Raw genomic sequence first — 25,750 nt, forward strand, 5'->3', positions numbered from 1 at the left:
TTTTGATATATAACATTATTGGTTGCTGGAATTATCGTCAATTGTTAAGTTTAATATAGTTGAAGCCATACATGTGATCGTAATGATGCGAAAAGATGAAGATTAATATTGAGATGTTCTACTATTTTAACTGTTATTAGTCAAATGAAATCCCATGATCATAGCCTCCTCTAGTTGCTAACAGTTCTTATTACTATTTTTGCTCGTAGCTAGCCATTGATTTAAACATAGAATCGTCCAAACAAAACCAAAGGGCCAGACTGGATAGGATGATTCAAGGGTGTTCTGGCAGCTAACAGGGCCTTCCGGGAGCCTCAGAGCACTGAATCACTTCATTGAAAAAGGGATTTCCAGCAAGATCACAGTAATGCTTCTTCTCATTTCTCAGCAAAAGCACTATCCACGTACACACGTTTCAAACCTACTGATAATCTCTCCGACCAGCCACCAGTGGTCTCCATCGGGCTTGATTATGATAAAGCTCTGTTGAGGAGTGTTGGGAGAGAGTCCCACATTAAGGGGATAGTCATGATCCATCGGGCTTGATTATGATAAAGCTCTGTTGAGGAGTATTGGGAGGGACTCCCACAAGGAATAGTCATAAGTTCATAGCCAGAAACACTATCTCCGTTGATATGAGGCCCTATCCTTTGAGCCTTACGGAGGAACACTATCTCCTTTTGAGCTGGGGTTTTAGGGAGGAACACTATCTCCTTTTGAGCTGGGGTTTTAGGGAGGAACACTATCTCCTTTGAGCTGAGGCCGTAAAGCCATGAAAGCTTTATGATCAAAGTAGAATATATCATACCATAGTAGAGAGTCGTGATTCCTAACAAGTTCCTCTTCTCTATTTGAGTTGACTTCAAGTTCCTCTTCTCAAATCTTTTCTATTTGAGTTCCATTATATTTACTACTAGCTGCTCCTACCTCAACGTTCATTCCAAGTTGCATGAATTGCTCCTAATTTAGTCTCCCATTTATTTTAAGGGGCATTACATCCAACTTGGAATGAGATGATCAAGAGGGAGAAGGTAAGAATCCTCTTGATAATGAAGGTGTATGGGAGAGGGTGAAAAGATTTGACGTTGATACAAGCAGCTCAGTTCAAGATTTATACAGCTTAATGGCATTCAGATTTTGCTGTTATTATAAAAAAGAATCCCATGATTATAGGCCCTTTTAGTGGCCAGTTCAATCTGTCATTTTTGTTTTTTAATAGCCACAGATTGTTCAGAAAAAATCTGAATGCCAGTTTCCATTACCATGGTCTCCAATAGCATATCGTCTAAACTCACTATTAGAAGATATTGTCAAGCTCGTTACACTATAAGAGCCTAGATTATTCGTTAGTAAGAGTCGAAGTCCACTGTTAGCAAATATTGTCAGGCCCGTTACTCTATAAGAGCTTAAGCCCCAAGCTTGTTACGTGTAAAAGCTCAAGCCCCAGGCCCATTACGATGTAAGAGCCTAAGCATACTGCTAGCAGATATTGTCAGACTTGTTGTAAGAGCCCAAGCCCACTGTTAACAGATATTGTTAGGCCCGTTACGCTGTAAGAGCCCAAGCTCACTGCTAGTAGATATTGTCAGGCCCGTTATACTGTAAGAACTCAAACTCACTGCTAGTAGATATTGTCAGGCTTGTTATACTGTAAGAGCCCAAACTCACTGCTAGTAGATATTGTCAGGCCCGTTACGCTATAAGAGCCCAAGCTCACTGCTAGCAAATATTGTCAGGCCCGTTACGTTGTAAGAGCCCAAACACACCACTAGCAAATATTGTCAGGCCCGTTACACCATCAACCTCTAGGGAGAAGTAGAAGTTTCTACACCCTTGTAAAGCTTCGTCGATTACATATAGTAGTCAGTTTCACTATTTTCACTGTTTTCAAACGCCCCTATTGGTAAGAGGTTTCTACACCTTTATAACATGAAATATCACATTTTTTCCTGCGATAACCCAAATTTATCTCATCCGAAAAGCTTAAAGAATCAATTTCTTGAATAAGAAATGAGTACCATGTGAATTGCTCTTGATGTACATACCCATAATTTGATAATCCAAATAAAAACCAATGAGTTTGTTCAACAATTTGCTCCCAAACAAAAAGTAAAGGCGAGTACTGAAAAGGAAGGTGTACCCTAATAAGGCGACCCACATGAGAAGCCAAATTTAAAGGGAAGAATCCAAATCATGATAAAAACAACATTAAAGTGGTCCATGTTTGGTTAGTGAGCTTCCAACATTTCTAACCCTAGTGCTCCTTGTTGGGAAGGTTGACATTTCTTTAGCTGCCCCACACCCCCCTTCAATACTCCACTTTCTTTATGCTTTTTCTATATGCTTTGTATCATGGTGTATAGGACTACCATACATTTGTAATGCTATGTGACATCTTAGCCATAACCTAAGAGTAGGTATTGATGTGACTCGTTCTTAAGTTTGTATGGTGGATGTATAGTACTCCTCTACATACGACAACATGCACACACGCGCATGAACCCACCTGATAGGTGTATATGTACCCCTGAACCTATCTTTCAGCTACTGCATGTCCATGCTGCTGAAACCATAGAGGGAAAGGAACCCACGTAATATCATGACAAAACATAGATATCGTAATGTACACATCCACACTCATTATAACGGAGAAGTATCTTGATGCATATGACATACAATATGCATAAGGTCCCATAGTATCAATTCATGACATATACGTATTATGCAAGTCATACCTCCATTATTTCCATGACAAAATGCCCTATGAGATATGCATACATAACATTTATTATATCTTTCTCAACTAACGTACCTGGCTTTCTAAGGTAATGAATGAACATATTACATAATTTACATGACATGACAAATAGAGGTTCATGCATCATACGACATTGATAACATAACATACTTTATAACATAGCATAACTTATATCACATCATATTTGACATCATAGCATAACATAGCATTGCAGTAATCAAGTCATCCAACCAAGCTAACAGTAGAGTCACTTATCTAGTTGGCCTAAGCCAAAGTCACAATGCTCCTTCTATCTCCACTCACATAAAGTAATATAAACTTATTATTAATAATTTTAATTAGTTAAAATGTAGTCAGACTAACCTTAAACACATGAAAATGAAAATTGGTAGGAAATGATCCAAACGTATCAGGCCTGAGTCAGATCAACTAACCTCAAAAGGGTTCAAAATATCAAACTCGAACCGGTTCATTCGGCTTCAAAAGAGTTCATAAATATCAAATCCAAGTTGGATTAGCCAAAAAGTCGAGCGGGAGCAATCAAAAAGTGTATTCTTTAATTGGCTCCTATCAACCAAAGTGGGATGAAACGGAGAGCAATTGTTTTGATTTAGTAAGCCCTTTGATCGACTCCTATCAACCCAAGTGGGATGAAACGGAGAGCAATTGTTCTGATTTAGTAATCCAAAAGACCTCCTTTTTAAATTGGAGTCTAACTCGTCCCTTTCTCAATGTGGGATAACTTTTTATTTATTTATTTATTTATTTATTTTTCTAATATTTTGGTGGCTACCTAACTCCCCGCAATTAAAGTGTAAATAAGATTATAGATAAATTTTAGATGGATGGTAGAAAAAGTGACAAACTAACCAAAAACTCAAGATCTTGTGATAGGGTCGATACTAGTCGAGACATAGTTACAAAGTGTTATCCTAAAAGATATGTTTGTTATTTACGAGTCGATGACTAATTTTAGTAACAGCTCGAGCTCAAGCTCGAGCACACCATTAACAATCCAAACATAGAAATAACAGAAGAATTTAATTTACATATATTAAATTCCAAAGTAAACATCCCTTTCCACTTTGTTTCAGCCATTCATAACTACATCGAACAAATAATACTATAATCATTCAAAAAGGTTCAATGTTTAGCCAAATTGGGTCCCTTTTCTACACAATTTGCAACCTAAATCATTATTACATGAATTATTTTCTTTAACAAACCCCCAAAAGCTATACTTTCCCTTTCTTTCCAATTATTTTTAGACAATGATGGGAATTGAAACTTGAAAGAAAAGAAAAATGGAAACAAACAGTCATGGGTTTGGTGAATGAAAGACATTTTTGAAGGCAAACCCAAACCCCACCTTGACATGATCACCGCTAGCAAATATCGTTTCGAGGTTCCCCTCAAGGTTTTAAAACGTGTTTGCTAGGGAGAGGCTTCCGCACCCTTATAAAAAATGTTTCGTTCTCCTCTCCAACCGATGTGGGATCTCACAATCCACCCCCTTCAGGGCCTAGCGTCCTCAGAGAGGTTTTCATTCCACACCCTTATAAAAAAACGTTTCGTTTTCCTCTCCAACCAATGTAAATCTCAAAATCCACCCCTTTCGGCGCCCAGCATCCTTACTGGCATACTGCTTCATGTCCACCACTCTTCGGGGCTTAGCCTCCTCACTTACACATCACTCGGTATCTAGTTCTAATACCATTTGTACGCCCCAAACCCACTACTAGTAGATATTGTTATCTTTGGGCTTTTTCTTATGATTTTAAAACACGTCTCTTAAAGAAAGGTTTTCACACCCATATAAAAAGAATATTAATCGAGGCTCTGTGTTGCCCACTCCTCTCTACTAGAATGTTTTCCAATGAAGAGGGCCCCAATCACTCACTCCAATGGTTCACACCCAGCCGCTCTTCTCTGCTTCTTCTGACCATTCCTTTCACACTATTCCTCTCCTTTTTGTTTACTTCCCTTGAGCCATCTTCAAAACCATGTGTCCACTTGCATTGGTGAGCAGGGCAATACACCCCGTGACATGCACCCTAATTTTACACACTGTTTTATAACCTTCAATCACTTTTGTCCCAACCCATCTTACCAAATCATGTGACTTTTTTCCCACTTCCGTATATAAACTCACCAGGGGATGCAAGAATCTTCACATTCATAGCTCAATCAAACTCATTGTTTAGTATTTAGGGGCCCAAGAAATCCAAAATGGGTTATCAAGTCAGAGTGGTTCTAGCCCTTCTTCTTCAAGCATCTTGGTTGCTGTTCCTGCAACAAGCAAACGCAGCAGGAACCAACAAAAAAGGGGCATTGAAAGGAAGAAAGCAAGCCAATGGGTGCAATTTGTTCCAGGGAAAATGGGTTATTGACCCTTCTTTCCCTCTCTACAATTCTTCTGGTTGTCCTTTCATAGACGCCGAGTTCGATTGCCAAAAATATGGCAGACCCGACTCTGTTTACCTCAAATACTCTTGGCGTCCCAACTCATGTAGTCTTTCAAGGTATTGGAATATATTTTATATAGCCGTAAATGAACATTAATAAAAATTGGACTTTCAATCCCACTTCAGTTCTAATTCTTAACATGTTATTAGAACTTCATTCTTAACACCTCTTTGTCTATCTTTTTAACGAGGAGCTGCAAGCCTCCTTCGGGCAGTGCTCTGCAGCTCGCTTGTTCATGATTCTCTCCATAACTTTCTTGGTGTTCTTCAAAGTTGACGAATTTGGTAATGGGGATTTCAGATTTGATGGGGTGGATCTTCTTAAGAGATGGAGTGGGAAGAAGATAATGTTTGTGGGCGACTCACTGAGTTTGAACATGTGGGAATCGTTGTCTTGTATGCTACATGCGTCGGTGCCTAATGTCAAAACTACCTTCACCAGGAGGGACTCTATCTCCTCTGTCGTCTTCCAGGTTTTGCTTCTACTTTTCTCTCTCTCTCTCTCTCTTTTTACTCTCTCAAACATTTTTTTTAACTTAAAATGTAACAGCTCTAGCTCGAGCACACCATTAGCAGATATTGTCTGCTTTGACCATTTGCGAATCGTCATCAGTCTCACAATTTTAAAATGTGTCTTCTATAAAGAATGATTTGTTCCCCTTTACAATCAACGTGGGATCTCACATAAAAATACCTTAAAATATTTTTAAAATTTTTAAAATACACGAACGAAACTGTTAATACCACATCTCAAAAATACCAATAAACTTTCTTAACTAATAATAATACCTTTAAACTTTTAAAAAAAAAATTATAATTGAACAAAATCATAAGTTTTAGATTTTTTTTTTTTTTTTTTTTTATAATCGAAAGGTAAATAAATGATTTCCATTTATATATCAATGGAAAAAATTTAGAATTTTTTATAAATGTTAAAAACTATGGGAATTTTCTAATTTAATAAAGGAAATTAAAAAAAAAAACTAAGTATAAAATTTATTAAGATTATATATAACAGCAAAAGAAAAAAAAATAATAATAAATAAATTCTTCAAATGTATTATATGATAATAAATAAATAAAAAATAATAAATAAAGTTCTTTGTATAACCATTTTAAAAAAAAAAAAATGGGTTTTTATTATCAAAAGTAATGATTTTCTTTATTTTGATCTTACTTTCTGAAAAGCTCTCAAAGCTTTGGGCATTTTTCTTTTGTCTTAATTAAGAAATAAAAGAAATAAAGTAAAAAAAACTTTCATTTATAGCCTTATTTTTTAAAATACATAAATTGCAGCTAAAAATAGTAATAAAAATAGAAATAATTAGAAATATAATATTTTTGTAAATAAGAAATAGAATGATAATAAATTTCACTATCAAGATACTAAATTTTGTGGTAGATAAGATTCGGTGAGATAAGGAATCTGTTTCCAATCATAAAAAAGTACTTAAAAAGAATTAAAATCTGAAACTTTTTCTTCTTACCCATCAAAATTATTTGCCTAATAAGTGGGTTTGAGTTATTATAATGGTAGTAGAACTAGACATTGGGTAGTGTGCCAGTGAAGACGCTAGGTCTCCAAAAAGGGTGGATTGTGAGATCCTACATCGATTGGAGAGGAGAACAAATCGTTCTTTGTAAGGGTGTGGAAACCTCTCCCCAATAGATGTGTTTTAAAACCGTGAGGCTGATGACAATACGTAATGGGCCAAAGCAAACAATATCTACTAGTAGTGGGCTTGAGTTGTTACAAATGGTATTAGAGCTAGACACTAGGCGGTGTGCCAACGAGGACACTGGCCCCAAGGGGGTGGATTGTGAGATCTCACATCGGTTGGAGAGGAGAACGAATCATTCCTTATAAGGGCATGGAAACCTCTCCCCAACAAACGCGTTTTAAAATTGTGAGGCTAACGACAATACGTAATGGGCCAAAGCAGACAATATCTACTAGTGGTAGGCTTGAGCTATTACAAATGGTATCTGAGCTAGACACTAGGCAGTGTGCCAGCGAGGACACTAGCCCCCAAGGGAGTGGATTGTGAGATCCCACATTGGTTAGAGAGGGAAACGAAACATTCCTTGTGAGATTTTCTGTTAGCACACTGCCCTAGTGGCGGACAATTGAATGGAAATTTTCTTACTTCCCATACTTACTCTAATGCTCCAAACAACATCATTATTAAGAATTTTGTGAAGAAAATGATATCAGGACACTAAGAGTTCATATGTGGACAGGATTATGGAGTAACATTACTTCTATATCGGACGCCGTACCTAGTGGACATAGTGCGAGAGGATGTTGGGCGAGTGCTAAAACTAGATTCCATCGAGGCTGGAAAAGCATGGCTAGGAATGGACGTCTTGATTTTCAACTCCTGGCATTGGTGGCTCCACACAGGAAAATCTCAGCCGTAAGTTCAAACATCAAACATTCTTAGGGACCTTGATGGTTTCTTTGAGCTTGGAGGAATGAACAAGAGTGTGTGTAATTTGCAGGTGGGATTTCATACAGAATGGCACGACACGGTTGAAAGACATGGACCGGTTGACAGCATTTTTCACAGGATTGACGACATGGGCCACATGGGTCGACCACAATGTCGACCCTACAAAAACAAAAATGTTCTTCCAGGGAATTTCGCCTACCCACTATTTGTAAGTGTTAAACTTAACAACCTTCAAACAATTTCAGGGAATTTAACACTAAGAATTGAACTGCAATGAACCAGGGGGAAGGAATGGAATCAGCCCAAAAAGAACTGCGTTGGACAGAGTGAGCCATTAACCGGATCAACGTATCCGGCAGGCGCACCACCAGCTACAGATGTTGTAAATAGAGTGTTGAGTAAGATAAAAGTACCTGTTTACTTGCTGGACATCACAACGCTCTCTCAGCTGAGGAAAGATGCCCATCCGGCTGGTTATAGTGGGGAGCATGCAGGCACAGACTGCAGCCATTGGTGCCTTCCTGGATTGCCAGATACATGGAACCAGCTCATGTATGCTGCTATCCTAAGCATGTGAAGATCAATAAGGTTAATATTATGAGATCTCCGCCAAGAATTTGGAGACAACTCTAATAAGGAACAGGTAACAAAAGTATAGTACTCATTAGACTGGTAAAGAGAATAGGAGCAGAATGGATAAGATACTGTAAAAGGGGATGAAATCTTACAGGACTAGGAATGAACTTCTGGTTTGTTCAGTTTATCTTGTATTCTTGTACACCATTGAGCTTTACACCTGATTTGATGGAGAGTTTTCTGATCTTTTCACAGTGATGAAACTTGTCAATGTAATGGTTTTCTTAACTTTATTACAGAAATCAGCAGTATTGTTTGGATTATGGTGTAGTCTTCCATATTCACTTACATATTTGGATTGACAAGATATATGTAATCGCTCAAGCCCACCGTTAGTAGATATTGTCCACTTTGGCCCGTTACATATTGTTGTCAGCCTCACGATATTAAAATGTCTGTTGGGGAGAGGTTTCCACACCCTTGTAAAGAATGCTTCGTTCCCCTCTCCATCCGATATGGGATTTCACAATCCACTCCCTTGGGAGCCCAACATCCTTGCTGGCACACCGCTCGATGTCTAGCTCTGATACCACTTGTAACAGCTCAAGCCCACCGCTAGCAGATATTGTCTGCTTTGGCCCATTATTGTCGTCAGCATCATGGTTTTAAAATGCGTTTGCTGGGGAGAGGTTTCCTTGCCCTTACAAGGAATGATTCGTTCTCCTCTCCAACCAATATGGGATCTCACAATCCACCCCCTTTGGGAGCCCAACGTCCTCGCTGGCACACCACCCGGTGTCTAGCTCTGATACCATTTGTAACAACTTAAGCCCACCGCTAGCAGATATTGTCTTCTTTGGTCCGTTACGTATTGTCGTCAGCCTTACGGTTTTAAACGCGTCTGCTGGGGAAAGGTTTCCACACTTTTATAAGATTGTTTCATTCCCCTCTCCAAACGACGTGGGATCTCACAATATATTTCTGAACTTAAAGAGCCTTTCTAACTCCATTTTCCACATATGTCCTAGTGGCTTTTATTTTGGTTTCTCCAAAAGACCTTGTATAGAGATGGAAACAATTGTCTTCATTCTATATCCATGATCGATTTCTTCCCTAGCCAATGTGGAATTTTGTTTCCACTCCTAACAACAATATACATATGGTGAGTTGGGGACAGTAATGAAGAAGAAAGAAAGGTACAATGATACCAGGTAACAGAAGTCACAGCATCATCCTCAGTAAATTCTGCATTCCCAACTTCTTTGATCAGATGCTTTAAGTAATCTCCTTTGGTTTCTGCGACCATTTTTATCTGCAAGTTCTATCACCATATTAATCTCTGAACACAGAGTTTGCATAGATGATCTTCAGCATACAATTTGATGTTCTCAATTCACCAAGAGCAGAAAAATCAGAATATGGATAGACTAGAGAGAATCATCTTAACCCATCTGTACTATTATATCTTACTGGATTTGACCACTAGAAGACACACCACAATGACAGATTAATTATAACTAAACTACATGGTAACTAATCGTTTAAATAAAACATGAATGGAGCAAACAAATGTTTCAATCTACCTGCCTGATCGTGTCATGATCGTGGCGGAGCTGCAGTCTTCCCGGGAGTCTCTCCGTCTCAAAGAGTGGTAGAATTCCGCCAACTCTCGGCCAGATCGACCTCTTTTCTTTGGATGGCAGCGGTGGCAGAACTGACTTAGACAGCAGATGAGGAGGAGGAAGCTGCAATACAGGCTTTAGCTGAACTTCTGGCAGTGGTGCAGGGGACGATTGGAGTTTAGAACTGATCAACCAAGTGAACTGCTGTATTTTCGGGGATTTCGGATTCATAGAACGGTCCTATAGTAGATTGCACACCGAATAATCCGGTCCTTAAGTTCTTGATCTTTTTCGTTCTTGACAATATTTAGCACTCAGTCTTTCTCCTTCAAATGACTGGTTAGATTTGATCTCAAATGTCAATAATTTAATCTCTAGAATAGTTGAACTTAGAAAAGGAAAAATCAACCAATTATCCAGAACTAGATATGTTTTCTATTATTGTCTCTTAGATTTCAAGCATTGCAATATGAGAACTAAAACATATCAACCAACAAAGAAGGCTAGTAATACCTTGATTGACTGAACATGCTAGTTGGCCAATCAAGTTATTAATATCTGATACATATTTGATAAATGTTTCTTGTATATTCATCAAGCAAGGCATCCTAACATGGGATTTTGGACGTGAACCATTTCATGACAAGAATTGGAACATTGATCAAAGCCAATGCAAATTCAACTGCCACAGTCACACACAAGCAGCAAGGACATATGCAACTGAGCACCGATCTGCAAAACCAAATTAAAACAAGCTTGAGAAAGGACTATTCTTAGAAGATTTGGCAAAAGCTTTTAAGACTAGAAACATAACAGTTATAAAACGAGAGAAAGAGATGCTCCATGAACATATGGTATGCCACGAACCCAAAGATCCAAATAATAATACCGACAAATCCAACAAAGAGGGCGAGGAAGGCGAATGGCAGGCCGAGAAGAAAGCCGAGAGGCCGGAAGTTACAGTCCTCACAACAGCAGCAGCACATGGTTATGTTCTAATTTGTTACTCTTCTTTCAGACTGTACCTGGGAGGTTGACAAGGAAGAATTCAGATGCAGCCTGCAGACTGCGATGCCTAATGTTATTACCTGTTACTTATAACTATACCATAGCTAGCTATTCTAAAGCTTTTCATTGGAATGAACGCCATTATAGACAGCTATAAGCATCATGATCCCACATCGTTTCCTCAATGAATCTCAACGTACCGGCTTTGTGCCGGCCTTTTTGCATGAAAAAGTTGAATCCTTTTTGTTCAGGTCAATTGGATCACTAAAAAACAGTACAAAATTCAACAATATAATACTATGACATTCGATAATTTTGAAAACTTCTAGAGATCTAAACTAAGAATGACAAGTTCAAACATGAATGGACAAATATTGGCATTGTCAAATCTTGCAGGCCATAGCTGAAAGAAGTCCATGAATCAAAGATAAGTTAACTTGTGGCATTTCTGTCCCTCTGATGAATAATTCATCCAAATTTTAGTTCCGATCACTCAAATGATATGCAATCGCAGAAAATTTAACCGCAAACGCTGGAGTTACACTGAGAGATCCATTAAATTACAGCAGCCGCAGCAGTCTGCAAATTTCACCATGTTTACTTCCGTGATGCAGTGCCTACTATGTCGTTGATGAGCATCAGCATTAGAAATGTTCATGGACAGTGTTCTCAGCAAGCCCTTATGTTGTTTTGGTGATATATATAAGAGCTCTGTGATTACAAAATCCCAAACTGTAAAATGATAACATCAACTTTGGAGCACCAAAACCGCCCTATTGGTAACTGTTGGAGCGATATGGTTCCTGAATGAGTGCGACAGAAACACAAAAAGTTATTTTTAAAGAGCATTCCAACATCAAGATTCAGCAATTTAGGCATAAACACTTCTCTGACCGAACAAGCAATCCCGCATTATCAGTTGAATGTCGACACTTATAAGCTGCCATCAGCCCCCACCCAACTGCTGCCTTTGCATTTAACTCTTCTCATCTTCATAACCTCTCTCAGTTCACTAACATTGTCCCATTTCCCAGCTTCTGCAAAGGTATTAGACAAGGCAACATAAGCTCCTGGTCGACTGTCAGCATTCAGCTTAAATAGTTCATTAGCAGCTATGCAGGCCATTTCAATGTTGCCATGAAGCTTAGCTGAGCTCAGTAGAGCTGCCCACACATCAGAATTAGGAGGTTCAGGCATTTGCATAATGAATTCCCATGCTTGATGCAAACTTCCTGCACGTCCCAGTAGATCAACCATACATGCATAATGCTCCAATTTTGGTTTCAATGAGTAGTCTCTCTCCATGCTTTCAAAAATCTCCTGCCCCTTCTCTACTAGCCCTCCATGTGCACAAGCAGAGAGAGCGCTCAGAAAGGTAACGAAGTTTGGCTGAATCTGGTGTTTCTCTTGCATAATGCAAAAGAGCACTAGTGCTTCATTTGGATATCCATTTTTTCCATATCCATCTATCATAGATGTCCATGAGAAGACATTTCTCTCCGGCATTTGGTCGAAAACTCGACGAGCTTCCTCCGTTCTTCCACATTTGGAGTGCATGTCTATAAGAGCACTTCCCATTCTGATATCTGTGAAGAATTTGGTCTTCATAAGTTGACATTGAATTTGTTGGCCTGCTTCAAATGCTGCCAACACCGAACAAGCACCGATCGCACTCGAAAACGTCGAAATATTCGGTGAAAAACACAAACGTTGCATATCAATGTAAACCTCAAGCGATTTCTTGGCATGTTCAAGCGTTTTACTATAACCTTCAATCATTGCATTGAACACAACTATATCCTTTTCAACAGTCTTCATAAAAATCTCTTCAGCATCTTGAACCAACCCCTGATTCATATATCCCGAAATCATCGATGTCGAACATATCACATTGTTTTGCAACATCATATCGAATACAATCCTGGCAAAATAAACGTCACCATTTTTAACGTATGAGTCAATAAGCGCAGTGTAAAGCACATCATCTGGTGATACATCCGACTTCAATATCTGGGCATGAACCACCCTTCCTAAACAACGCAGAACAGAGTCATTACGTGCACAAGTAGACGCTTTTAAAATCATTGAAAATGTATACCCATCGAGCCTTTCACCGGAAATTATGAGCTCACGAACCAAAGAAAACGCTTCTGCAACTTTTCCCACCTTTATATATCCACTGATCATATAATTGTATGCAGAAAGTGTCTTTTGTGGCAATTCGTCGAACGCCTGACGTGCATACTTCAACGAGTTACATTTCAGGTGGAGTATGAGTAGTTTAATGGAGATACTTGTATTGGGTATGAACCCGGATTTGAGAATATGGGAATGGAGCTTCTGACCGGGAGAAGGGTCGTCGGAATTGATGTAATGTTGCAGGGCTGATGCTAAAATGGTGGATGTTTGGTTCGAAGTTTGGGTTGCGGTGGCGGAGGGAAGAGAATCGCTGAGTGATGAGAAAATCCGGCGCGTAATAGCTTGAAATCTGCCATTTTTCATCTTCTCATGGCAGCGGATGGAATTATTTGGTTATGGTCTTGGATTTGCCGAGGAAATTCGGGATGGCTAATCTAAGAGGAACTCGGTCATGGATTTTCTACATATTATATGATATGTTATAATAAAAAAGATAAAAAGGCTAAATTATCACTAAAAAGAACCCTAACCTTTTAATACTTTCACAATTATAATATAATTTAACACTTCATAATATGTGTAATGTAAGTGCCGAAACCTAGCACCGATTACTTATCGTAGTCACGGTTTAAAACTGTAACGTTTCCATACCCTATAAATAATGTTTGTCGGTTGGGAAGAGGTTTCTACATATTTATAAAACATGTTTTGTCGCATAATAACGAGCAAGACACAATCTAAGTGAATACAAAGAATACAAGAGAGAAAATGGAATTAGAAATATTTGTCGATGTGGGACTTTCATCATCCAACACCTCGCCTCGAACAAAGTACGTCTCCTCTTAATCGAGGCTCGACTCTTTTTTCTATTTGGAGTCTTAGTCATTTTTTATTATGCGTTAGAGAAGGCTCGACTCTTTTTCTTCTAGAGTTCTTTGTTCGACATTTGAGGATTTACCAATCTATTGTCACAACTAAGTTTAGGGCATAACTCTGATATCATGTTAGACGAACACGACTTTCCACGATAGAAAATATTGGAGAAAGGTTTATATTAATAACTTCAAATATGTATACCAACAAAATACAAAGTAGTTTTCACTAATAGTATATATATGGTTTAGTTTATGTTTAATATAACTACCTACTATGTATAACTATCTATTATATATGTCTACCACCTTTTTACCCTAAATAGACAGTAGTCTATGTAACCCAACATTTGTTCCCTTCTCCGACACACAACTCGATATCCCGCTTTGATACCATTTGTAACTATCAAAGCTCACCGGTAGTAAATATTATTCGTTTTAGCTCGTTATTTATCGTCGTCAGTCTCACAGTTTTAAAATGTCTCTACTATGAAATAATCTTTATTTATCTCTTCAACTGATGTTAGATCTCACAAATTATATATGCATATAATTGGAACGAGTGGGGAGGGGATGCGTCCCCATTTAGTTAACACGAAATAATATTTTTCCGCTTTCTTCCCATTCTTAGTTGAAACGGAAATTTCACACTTGAATCGAAATAGATTACAGTGTACCCGGTCTTTACTCATCAAATTAGGCTCAACATATTAGATGACATCTCTAGTAATAAGCAGCATAATATGCACATAAATATACCATTGGTATACATATAATTAAGGATGCCTTATTGAAACTATATGAATGGGACGTTTGTAAAGGTCAGTGGATAGCAAAGCTTCGGCAATGGCTGTCCATTAGCAGCATCCAACAACAACTCACATCCTAATGGTGCCGCGGGTCAGGTCCTCCGGGGCTGAGCCGGGTCGGCTTGTAAGCGAAGTTCTTAGCGTATTCACTCCCCAGTCGAGCTATTTCGGTCGCAATTCGGGTCATTTCTGGGTTTCGGAAGAAACTATGAACTTTGTTGCTTCTCTTTATGCCTCTGAAGATTTCTTCGTCTTCTTCCCAATTCCTCGGAGCTATCAAATTACGAGCTTCGAGGGTTGAACAAAATGAAACAAGTACGAGGATAATCACGACATAGAAACAAAGATTAGCCATGTGTTTTCTGTTGTCTGCAAATTTTGGTCTGGAAATGGAGAAAGTTTTGGGCTCAGTCTTATGGGTTTGGATTCGTTGTTTATATATACTTAAAGCAACCATCTCTCATCCAATTATTTTTCTTTCTTTATCCAATCTGACGTGCACAGGTAGGTTAGAGAACAAAACGAAACATTGTTTATAAGAGTGTGGAAACCTATGCCTAACAAATGTGTTTTAAAAACTTTGAGAGTAAGCCCAAAGCGAAAGCTCAAAGAGAATAGTGGTGGGTTTGAGTGATTACAAATGGTGTAATGGTATAAGAGCCAGACACCAAAGTGTATGCCAACGAGGACGTTGGGCCCTGAAGGGGTGGACAATATCTGCTTGTGTGTAAGACAAGTGTGGACTTGGGTTGTTACAAATGGTATCAGAGTCAGACACCGAATTGTGTGCAAGTGAGGGCGTTGGGTCCTGAAGGGGTGGACAATATCCGCTTGTGCAAGACTATTTTAAAAATCTTGAGGGGAATCTCAAAAGGGAAAGCACAACAGGACAATATTTACTAGTGGTGCGCTTGTGCTGTTACAAATTGTATCATAGATAGACATCGTGTTTTGTGCTAGAGACACTAGGTCGTTGTGCGGATGCTAGTTTTCAAAGGAGGTAAGGGAAAATCCAAAGTGGACAATCTCGGCTAGCGGTGGGCTTGAGCTGTTACAAATTGTATTAGAGCCAGATACCAAGCGTTGTGCCAATGAAAACGCTGGGTCTCGAAAGGGATAAAGAAAAGCCCAAAGAAGACAATATATCCTAGTGGCGGGCTTGAGTTGTTATAAATTATATCAAGATCAGACACGAGGTATTAGAGGTGAATAATATATGTTAGCGGTGGATAGGACTTGAGCTGTTACACTTTTAATAGATAAGGAACGATTATATCTATATATAAAATATAACCAAAGTCTTATATAAGAGAGTTACATTGTAGGTCTTAATTAAGATTAGATTAAATATTAAAGGTTGTATTAAGAGTAAGCACGTTTTAGTTTGGTAGTCAAGTTGGAAAGAATTGTACTTTAGTTTCAAGTGTAAATTCGAGTCATGATAAGATGTTGTTGCCTTTTTGTGAAGATAAATGTGAGATAAATGAATATCGTGGCGGCGGTGGCGGCGGCGGCGGCGGCTGTCCTTTGTGATGGCGGCGGAATGTTCTTGTGAAAGTGCTGAATTGCATGAATGGTGGTTTTGTTGGCTGATTAAACTTAGAACTTGAAATAGCTAATGCACCCTCCGAACTTGGAACGAGCAAAACTCGAACTCAAACTTGAAGCAAACAAAACTCAACGGGACGAACTAAATTTGAAGTGAACAAAGCTCGAAGTTGGAGGGAGTGAAGTCGTCTTGTATGCATCCAACTTGTAACGTCTTGTTTTCATGGGTCGAAATTGGAGGAAGTGAGGTCCTTTCATATGTGTAGGATCTCACATCGATTGGGGAGAATAACGAAGCATTCTTCTTAAGTATGTGGAAATCTCTCCCTCCTAACGATACGTAATAGGCCAAAATGAACAATATTTGATAATGGTGGGTTTATGCTGTCAACAATGGTATTAAAGTCAGGATGTTAGCCCACTTGTGAGATCTCACATCGATTGAAAAAGGGAATGAAATATTCTTTATAAGGGTATAAAAACATCTCCCTAGTAGATGCATTTTAAAACCGTGAGACTAACGGCGATACGTAACTAGCTAAAACGGATAGTAAAGAATATATGAACAAATTAAAATTATATCGAATAAGAACAATTATTCTTTTTAATTTTTTTATTGAATCTGATAATGAAGGTGAAAAGAACAGGCCAATAATGGAGGTCATTTGTTTCTGTTCTGATTAATGCAGAGACTGTTGGACACTGATAGTTAATACCATCTTTATTCAATTATACTCCAACCAAAAAACCCCAAATCTTCATTACAATTGCCATTTTTGGAACAATCCGCTAAGCCACAGAGATTCAGAATGGGTTCTCAAAACCCTTCCCCTTAATGATGTAGATCATGAGATTTCGTTCGAGCTTGACCGGAGACACCGTTCAAGCTCCGACCGTCGAATAGCTTGGCTGTGAACGACCCACTAAAGTCATTGTGATGTCCTACATAGTTTGGAGAGGAGAACAAAACACTCTTTATAATGATGTAGAAACCTTCCTCTAACAAACACGCTTTAAAGCTTTGAGAGGAAGCCGGAAAGAGAAAGTCCAAAGATGATAATATCTGCTAATCTGAGTCATTACAGTCATATTGGATTATAAATTTATTTGGATCCTTAATTTTTTAGAATGATAATGAATTATTCTGTCAATAAAATCCTCAACAAAGAAATTCTTAACATGATATCAGAGTCATGTCTTTAACTTAACCATGTCAATATAATCCTCAAATGTCGAACAAAAAAAGTTGTGAATCTCGAACGTGTAGTTAAAAGTGACTCAAGTATCGAATAAATTATAAAATTTATGGTTATTTAATAAGAATAATAATAATTCACCCAAAAATAATATAAAAAATTTCAAAAAGTATATTAATTCGATGAAAATAAACATTTATTGAAGAAAAAAAAAGTGCTATAAAATAAAAATTAAAAGTCACTTTCTAAGTTTTTTATTTATATATAATTTTTTAAAAAATAAAATTTCAATAATAGCAAGTAATGGAATATATTTCCATATTTAGATATTATTATACCAATTGCTGTGAACAACCAGGGAAAAATAGGTAGAAAATAATAAGAAAAGAATTTTCCAAAATAATTTATTTTATAAGGCTAATGACTAATAATGAAGTTTTTAATTGAATTAAAAAGGCATGCCTATATTTTGTTAATTCTAAATATATTAATTTTTCCATTTAAAAATCAATTTCTTAAAAATAAGAGACAAATTCCATAATAAAAAAATCACGACGTTTAAATCATTAATGATTTTTTTTCAGTCTTTATAATTTTAACGAGTTGACTGATTAAGGGTATTCACTGGGTCGAGTGAGATATCTTTTATATCTTACTGTTCGCTCACTCAACTATAAAACGTTGGATCAATTCAACCCGTAGGTTTTTATTTACTTGAACCCAACCTGACATAAATAAATTGATAACCCAATTCAAATTGTACGTGTTAGATTGGGTTAGTCGAGTTATCGAGTGTAATTAAACTTGTCACAACAAATAAGTGTTTTAATTGTTTTAAAGATGTTATTAATGTCTCTAAATCTAATAAAAACTTTTAATTTGCGGTAAATTTAAGAAAATCCGTTGAGAATTAATAGAGAATTTTGATATTCTCCAATAACAAAAAAAAAAAACCATAAAATAATCCAAATTTAGACTGTAACCAGATGTGGTTTCATAACATGAATTTAATTTTGTTATGAAAACTTAAAGATTAAAATTTAATCAAATTTTTTAAGGTAAAATATTAAAATCTGTCTTTATTCAAATTGTATCATTAAAAAATTTTAATTTTAATTTTAGTGTCTAAGCTAATAAATAGTAAAACACTAATGTAGCAGCATGAGCCTATTTCACAGGAATGTAATATTTGTAACAGCTCAAACTGACAGCTACGGGATATTATCCTCTTCGGATTTTAACTGGGCTTCCCCTTAAGATTTTACAACGGGTCGATTGGGAAAAGATTTCCTCTCCAATAGACGTGGGTGTTGGATGATGAAAGTCCCACATCGGTTAATTTAGGGAATGATCATGAATTTATAAGTGAGGAATACTAACTCCATTGGTATGAGGCCTTTTGGGGAAGCCAAAAGCAAAGCCATGAGAGCTTATACTCAAAGTGTACACTATCATATCATCATGGAGAGTCATGTTCATCTAACAGTGGGAACCTCGTAAACCTTTCCATCTTAGACTCCTATTTTCCTCACTTGTTAACTAGTAAGTTGGATTCTTTCCCTTAAGGCAATATTAGGTCGTGAAGTTGGTGGATTAAAAAAAAAGACATCCTTTGTTAGATCCTATATTGGTTGGAGAGGGAAATGAGGCAATTACATATAGTATCATAGCAATGCACTGGTCGTGTCAGCAAGAACGTTGGACCTCTAAAGAAGGGGGAGGTGGATTGTGAGATCCCACATTAGTCAAAGAGAGGGAAAACATTCCTTATAAGGGTGTAGAATCGGTGTGCCAGCGAGGACGCTGGGCCTCTAAGGTGGGTGGATTGTGAGATCCTACATCGGTTGGAGGAGCGAATCATTTCTTATAAGGGTGTGGAAACCTCTCCCTAGTAAATGCTCGTTGGGCCTCTAAGGGGGTGGATTGTGAGATCCCACATCAGTTGGAGAGGGGCGAACATTCCTTATTAGGGTGTAAAAACTTCTCCTTAGTAAACGCGTTTTAAAATCATGAGACTAACGACAATACATAACAGGTCAAAGCAGACCATGTCTACTATCAGTGAACTTGAACTGTTACATTCTCGTTGCTGTATAACCCGTCTTTATAAACATTCAAAAAACCATCGAACATTTTTTAAGTTTATGAACTACATTTTAACGTTCACAAACCACCAAACACAATCTTAAAGGTTTCGAGACGAAGATTTGAATCGGGTCAACAAAAAAAAAAAGAACATAGCTTTGGTTTTGGTTGAGTTTGTGATTGCGTTGATGATTAGATAAGATTGCATGAGTTGTGGGAAGGCCATGTGAAGGTATTTTGTTGCTAATTGGTAAGCCCCACCTACTCACACCTAAAGAATCTGACATTGATTTTTATAGAAAGATTTGGTGTTAGAGAAAGGGTATGAAGCTTTGAATTTCTTCCAATCTCTTTCTTCTTTGGAAGGATTTCAACTTGTAGATTGGTTGCCTTATGGAGTTTGCTTCCTTACATTTGCATCAACATGCCTTACTCGACTCGTCCACCACTAGTATATACCCACCGTTTTAAAATACGTTTATGATGGAGACCGACCACTAGTAGATATTGTATGTTTTGGCTCGTTACGTATCGTCGTTAGTCTCACAATTTTAAAACTCATTTGCTAAGGAGAGCTTCCCACACCCCTGTAAGACCAATGTGGGATCTCACAGTATCTAACATAAGCACATCAAAACTGACATAAGTTAATAATGTTAATGCATGTTGTTTCGTTATTTTAAGAGAAACACGTAAGACCTATTGAGATTAAGTTGTTTGTCAGTAGTATGTTGCTTGAATTTACTAGGATTAAGATACCAATTAGAAGAGAATGTTTAGCTCTTCTAAGGGGTCGAGAGTTACCAACCCTAGAGGTACCACTATAACAACAATATTCCAACCGGAAACGGATCCATACCTCCCACAACTTTCCCCCTAGAGGTACCACTATAACAACAATATTCCAACCGGAAACGGATCCATACCTCCCACAACTTTCCCTAACTTAGGAATTTCATCTTCGAATATCTTGTCACGTTCTATCCAATCAAAGAATTTTCCACGCTACCTTTTCTATCAAGAAAGTTTTCGGGATGCACTCGACAATGAAATTTTGATCAACATTGGATCCGTTGCCAAAGCAACAAAGTCTTGCGTATTTGCTCGAGATTTAGTAGAAATTTTGAGAATAAATTGAATTTTTTTAGTTTTTGGTTATTATTATTATTAAAAAATATTATTTACATGAATTGTTTTATTTGTCAAATTGTGGATGGAACACAGACAAAATGTGTTAAAAATATGTATTTTTGTTTGTTATTTAAGAATGTTTTTTGTTTGTTATTCTTTTTAATTATGTGTTAAAAATATGTATTTTTGTTTGTTATTTAAGAATGTTTTTTGTTTGTTATTCTTTTTAATTAATTAAATTATAATTTAAAGGATAACTATATTTTAATAATTATTAAATTAATTTTATTTGTAATAATATGAATTTATGTTAAGAATATTTTATTTGTCTATATATGAAACAACCATTACTGACTCTCTTAATTTTTGAGCTGGCCAAGCTACCTGCTCATAACTTCCTTGTACTTTTTCTCAAAAAAACAAAATACTTCCATATATAAAAACATTTTTTATTTTTCAGATTTAATATTTTATTGCAAAAATTATGAGTTAAAATATATAATAATTAATTTAAAAAATCAATTCTATCCATGCCGGAATGTGGGTTATTTCAATTTTCAATTTTCTATCTTTTTTAAAATATATATTTATTTTTTTAAAAAAATTAATGGATAAATTGTGTTTTCCATCAACATAATTTTTAAAAAATTTAGAGTATAGTTGAGAGTAGGTAGGGACGATGAATATTATCCACATCCCCAACTCTATTGAGCTAAGAGCAACAATGTTTTCCAAACTTCTTTCTCCATCTAATGATGGGATTCCTTGCTCCATTCACGGCTTGGGTACTCGAGTTAGATGGACATGTCGACTTTTGATGTTTTAAAAAAAAATCGATACATTGAATAGAATTTCGATCATTTTAATCTATTGAACTATTGTGAGATCCCACAATGAAGTATTGCGTCAAAATATCTTCCTCGACGCGTTTTAAAAATCTTGAGAGGAAGCTCAAAAAGGAAAACCCAAAGTATTAGAGTCAGACACTGGTCAATGTGAGAGCAAGGAGGCTAACCCTTGAAGTTGGTGGACATGAGGTGGTGTGCCAACAAGAACGCTGGCCCCAAAAGAGATGGATTGGTGGGTCCCACATAAATTGGAGAAAGGAACAAATGTAAGTGAGGACATTCGGCCCTAAAGGGTGAAATGTGAGATTTCACTTATGAATGGATTAGTGGGTCCCACATAGATTGGAGAATGGAACCAATGTCAATGAATGAGGACGTTGAGCCTTGAAGGGGTGAACTGTGAGATCTCACATGATGGATTGGTGGGTCCCACATAGAATGTTGAAGGGAACGAATGTTAGTGAGGACGCTATGCCCTGAAGGGGTGAATTGTGACACATCAGTTAGGGATGGATTGGTGGGTCACACATAGATTGGAGAAGGGAACGAATGTCAGTGAGGAAGCTAGGGCCTTGAAGTAGGTGAATTGTGACACATCAGGTAGGGATGGATTGGTGGGTCCCACACAGATTGGAGAAGAGAACGAATATCAGCCCAGGCGCTGGGCCCTGAAGGGGTTGAATTGTAACACATCAATTAGGGATGGATTGGTGGGTCCCACGTAGATTGGAGAAGGGAACGAATGTTAGTGAGGACGCTGGGTCCTGAAGGGGTGAATTGTGACACATCATGATTAGTGGGTCCCACATAGATCAAAGAAAGGAACGACCTAAATGGGTGTGAATTGTGAGATCGCAGGGTGGGGGAGGAGGACGGTGGGCCCTAAAGGGTGTGAATTATGAGATCTCACGTTAATTGAGGAACAAAACTAAGCCCGAAGAGGACAATATTTGTGAAGTGGATTAGTGTAATGGTGAAATATATAAGGAAGAGCAATGAAAATATTGTAATGGGCAGGTAATAGATGAACATATTTATATGGCAAAAGGGGACCAAGAGACCTATTCCTTGACTATTCCATGCAGAAAACAGGCATTGAAACAGTACAAAAAGCTGTCCATAATAAAAATGGCAAAGATTTTCTCAGATTCGAACCCCCTCACTCGCCAAGAAACTGATGCCTCCTCTTCCTCCTCCCCCTCCTCCGCCTCCGCCTCCTAATTCCCCTTCCATTTAAACCTTTCTTTATATAAACCCCATACACCACTAACTTCCCGACCACCAAAAGATATAAACCCCTGAGATGAAGAAAACTCCGGCCAAACGACAGCGTACTCCCCGGAGAGGACCAGGCGTGGCGGAGCTCGAGAAGATTCTGAAGGAGCAACAAGCCCAAGACTCCAACACCCAATTCCCACCCATGTCCCCGCCGTCACCGCCGCCACCTCCCCCGCCATCACATCAATTCCTATCTCCATCACCACCGCTACCTCTAACCCCAATTCCATTCCTACCACCGCGTGAGTTCCCTTCTCGGCCAAATCTCTCGCCGTTCACTACTCTCCGTCCCCGACCTCCGCCACCAAAATCCGACACCCAAATGAATATTTCGCCGCAGTNGGAAGCTAGGGCCTTGAAGTAGGTGAATTGTGACACATCAGGTAGGGATGGATTGGTGGGTCCCACATAGATTGTTGAAAAGAACAAATATCAACCCAAACACGGGGCCCTCAAGGGGTTGAATTGTGACACATCAATTAGGGATGGATTGGTGGGTCCCACATAGATTGGAGAAGGGAACGAATGTTAGTGAGGACGCTGGGTCCTGAAGGGGTGAATTGTGACACATCATGATTAGTGAGTCCCACATAGATCAAAGAAAGGAGCGACCTAAATGGGTGTGAATTGTGAGATCGCAGGGTGGGGGAGGAGGACGGTGGGCCCTAAAGGGTGTGAATTATGAGATCTCACGTTAATTGAGGAACAAAACTAAGCCTGAAGAGGACAATATTTGTGAAGTGGATTAGTGTAATGGTGAAATATATAAGGAAGAGCAATGAAAATATTGTAATGGGCAGGTAATAGATGAACATATTTATATGGCAAAAGGGGACCAAGAGACCTATTCCTTGACTATTCCATGCAGAAAACAGGCATTGAAACAGTACAAAAAGCTGTCCATAATAAAAATGGCAAAGATTTTCTCAGATTCGAACCCCCTCACTCGCCAAGAAACTGATGCCTCCTCTTCCTCCTCCCCCTCCTCCGCCTCCGCCTCCTAATTCCCCTTCCATTTAAACCTTTCTTTATATAAACCCCATACACCACTAACTTCCCGACCACCAAAAGATATAAACCCCTGAGATGAAGAAAACTCCGGCCAAACGACAGCGTACTCCCCGGAGAGGACCAGGCGTGGCGGAGCTCGAGAAGATTCTGAAGGAGCAACAAGCCCAAGACTCCAACACCCAATTCCCACCCATGTCCCCGCCGTCACCGCCGCCACCTCCCCCGCCATCACATCAATTCCTATCTCCATCACCACCGCTACCTCTAACCCCAATTCCATTCCTACCACCGCGTGAGTTCCCTTCTCGGCCAAATCTCTCGCCGTTCACTACTCTCCGTCCCCGACCTCCGCCACCAAAATCCGACACCCAAATGAATATTTCGCCGCAGTTTTTACCCAATTTCCAATTCTCACCTCCCTCACTCAATCGCCATTTTTACAACAACCCAATGGTAAGACAATATTAAACTCCAAACCCTTTTAATTTTTTCTTCAAAAAATTAGTGTAAATATATTAAAAATTTTCAGGAAAATTTCACTCCTGCCTCCGCCTCATCCTCATCGTGTCCGCCGGCAATGCCACCGCCGCCTAATTGCTTCAATCAAATAGACCTCCGCCTCATCCTCATCGTGTCCGCCGGCAATGCCACCGCCGCCTAATTGCTTCAATCAAATAGAGCAACCTTCAAGCCAAAAATCTCCTGATTTAAACCACCCATGGACGGCGCCGGAGGAACAAGAACAGGCAATTTCTTCTCCGTTTATATACATACATACATACATATATATATATATATATATATATATATATATATATATATATATGCATGCAAAATTGAATAATAATATTAAAAATTCATAATCTTGACAGATTGTAAGTGGAAAAAGGACGAGACCCTTTCTTGATGAAGCCCATTGGGATCCAAATCTGTTCAATATTGCAAGGAAAAAGGGTTGTTCGTCGTCGTCATCGTCGTCGTCTTCGTCCGAAATGAATCGCTCTGCAATGTTTTTGGATTCAAATTTGAGGTTCCATTAATTTTTTTTTTTTTTTTTTTTAATGTGTTCTTGTTCATAATTTTTTAGTTTTTGAAATGTTTTAAATGAAATGAATTTCAGTGGAAGCTATCAATTGGCTGAAGATAGCAGCAGTTTATTGGCATTGAGAAGTTCAACAACTCCAAATCAATTTGCACCATATCATTTCCAAGTAAGAATGATTCTCCCATGTTCATGTTTTTTTGTTTAAGAAAAATGATAATGTTCATGTTTTTGGTCATGTTTTTTTTGAAGGAAACTATGGAGGCTTCAATGCATAGAGATGGAGGAAGTGCATCAAATTACAACAAAATTACATTTGACACCTCCAATGGATCGAAGACGAAGTCAAAGTCAAAGGGCAAAGAAGTAAATGTGATTGGTTCCCGAGTTGAGCCCAAACCTGAACCTGAAAATGAGGACGAAAGAGATGATATCGACCTTGATTTGAAGCTCTAGTCGTCACGTTTTTGGTGAAAAAAAAATATGCACACATAGCAAGTTGTTCTAGTAGTAACTGCGATTGGCTCCCAAGGTAAATCCAAAACCTGAACCCGAAAATGCGGACGAATGAGCTGACATCTACCTTGATTTGAAGCTCTACTCGTCACGTTTTTTGTAACGAAAAAATATGCACACATAGAAAGTTGTTCTTGTAGTAATTGTGATTGGCTCCCAAGGTAAATCCAAAACCTGAACCCGAAAATAAGGATGCATGAGTTGACATCGGCCCTGATTTTAAGCTCTAGTTGTCAAGCTTTTTGTAATGAAGAATAGGCACAGATAGAAAGTTGTTCAGTACTCAATTTCCGTTTTACTTTTAGCTTTGGAGAACTCCATTCAGAGAATTGTTTCGTATTACATTTTAAGTAGGTAGGTAAGTCGGATAATATTTTAAATTAAAATTACATT

At 38.1% G+C, this 25,750-nt stretch overlaps 4 protein-coding genes and 1 long non-coding RNA gene across 6 annotated transcripts; 2 read left to right on the plus strand and 3 right to left on the minus strand.

Annotated features, from left to right (window-relative positions):
* Positions 1–445: 445 nt before the first annotated feature.
* LOC111490208 lies at positions 446–7,543 on the minus strand. Its single transcript, XR_002719504.1, has 3 exons — positions 7,442–7,543; positions 4,448–4,451; positions 446–455 (listed from the first exon to the last, which is right to left on the minus strand). It is a non-coding gene; the product is annotated as an uncharacterized LOC111490208 (long non-coding RNA).
* LOC111490139 (protein trichome birefringence-like 37) lies at positions 4,774–8,575 on the plus strand. Its single transcript, XM_023138646.1, has 5 exons — positions 4,774–5,280; positions 5,525–5,696; positions 7,465–7,640; positions 7,726–7,884; positions 7,959–8,575. Exons 1-5 carry the CDS (start codon positions 4,988–4,990, stop codon positions 8,251–8,253), a joined length of 1,095 nt encoding a protein of 364 aa, XP_022994414.1. The 5' UTR covers positions 4,774–4,987; the 3' UTR covers positions 8,254–8,575.
* Positions 8,576–9,172: 597 nt separating this feature from the next.
* On the minus strand, positions 9,173–11,059 carry LOC111490193. 2 transcript variants are annotated; one of them, XR_002719498.1, is made up of 4 exons: positions 10,982–11,059; positions 10,742–10,899; positions 9,836–10,606; positions 9,173–9,564 (listed from the first exon to the last, which is right to left on the minus strand). XR_002719498.1 is itself a non-coding variant. In XM_023138715.1 (3 exons), exons 2-3 carry the CDS (start codon positions 10,103–10,105, stop codon positions 9,337–9,339), a joined length of 498 nt encoding a protein of 165 aa, XP_022994483.1. In that variant the 5' UTR covers positions 10,106–10,210; positions 10,388–10,480; the 3' UTR covers positions 9,173–9,336. The 2 variants fall into 2 exon arrangements, 1 of the variants encoding a protein (XP_022994483.1); XM_023138715.1 differs by lacking the exons at positions 10,742–10,899; positions 10,982–11,059 and having other exon boundaries at positions 9,836–10,210; positions 10,388–10,480.
* On the minus strand, positions 10,927–13,504 carry LOC111490117 (pentatricopeptide repeat-containing protein At1g28690, mitochondrial). The gene has a single exon (XM_023138615.1). The coding sequence runs from the start codon at positions 13,382–13,384 to the stop codon at positions 11,816–11,818; it is 1,569 nt and encodes a 522-aa protein (XP_022994383.1). The 5' UTR covers positions 13,385–13,504; the 3' UTR covers positions 10,927–11,815.
* A 10,913-nt stretch (positions 13,505–24,417) lies between these two features.
* Positions 24,418–25,655, plus strand: LOC111490187. The gene is made up of 4 exons (XM_023138708.1): positions 24,418–24,545; positions 24,672–24,829; positions 24,920–25,010; positions 25,094–25,655. Exons 1-4 carry the CDS (start codon positions 24,444–24,446, stop codon positions 25,295–25,297), a joined length of 555 nt encoding a protein of 184 aa, XP_022994476.1. The 5' UTR covers positions 24,418–24,443; the 3' UTR covers positions 25,298–25,655.
* Positions 25,656–25,750: the final 95 nt, after the last annotated feature.

The sequence above is a fragment of the Cucurbita maxima genome, unplaced genomic scaffold (genome assembly GCF_002738345.1).
Source record: "Cucurbita maxima cultivar Rimu unplaced genomic scaffold, Cmax_1.0 Cma_Scf00015, whole genome shotgun sequence".
NCBI lineage: Eukaryota > Viridiplantae > Streptophyta > Magnoliopsida > Cucurbitales > Cucurbitaceae > Cucurbita > Cucurbita maxima.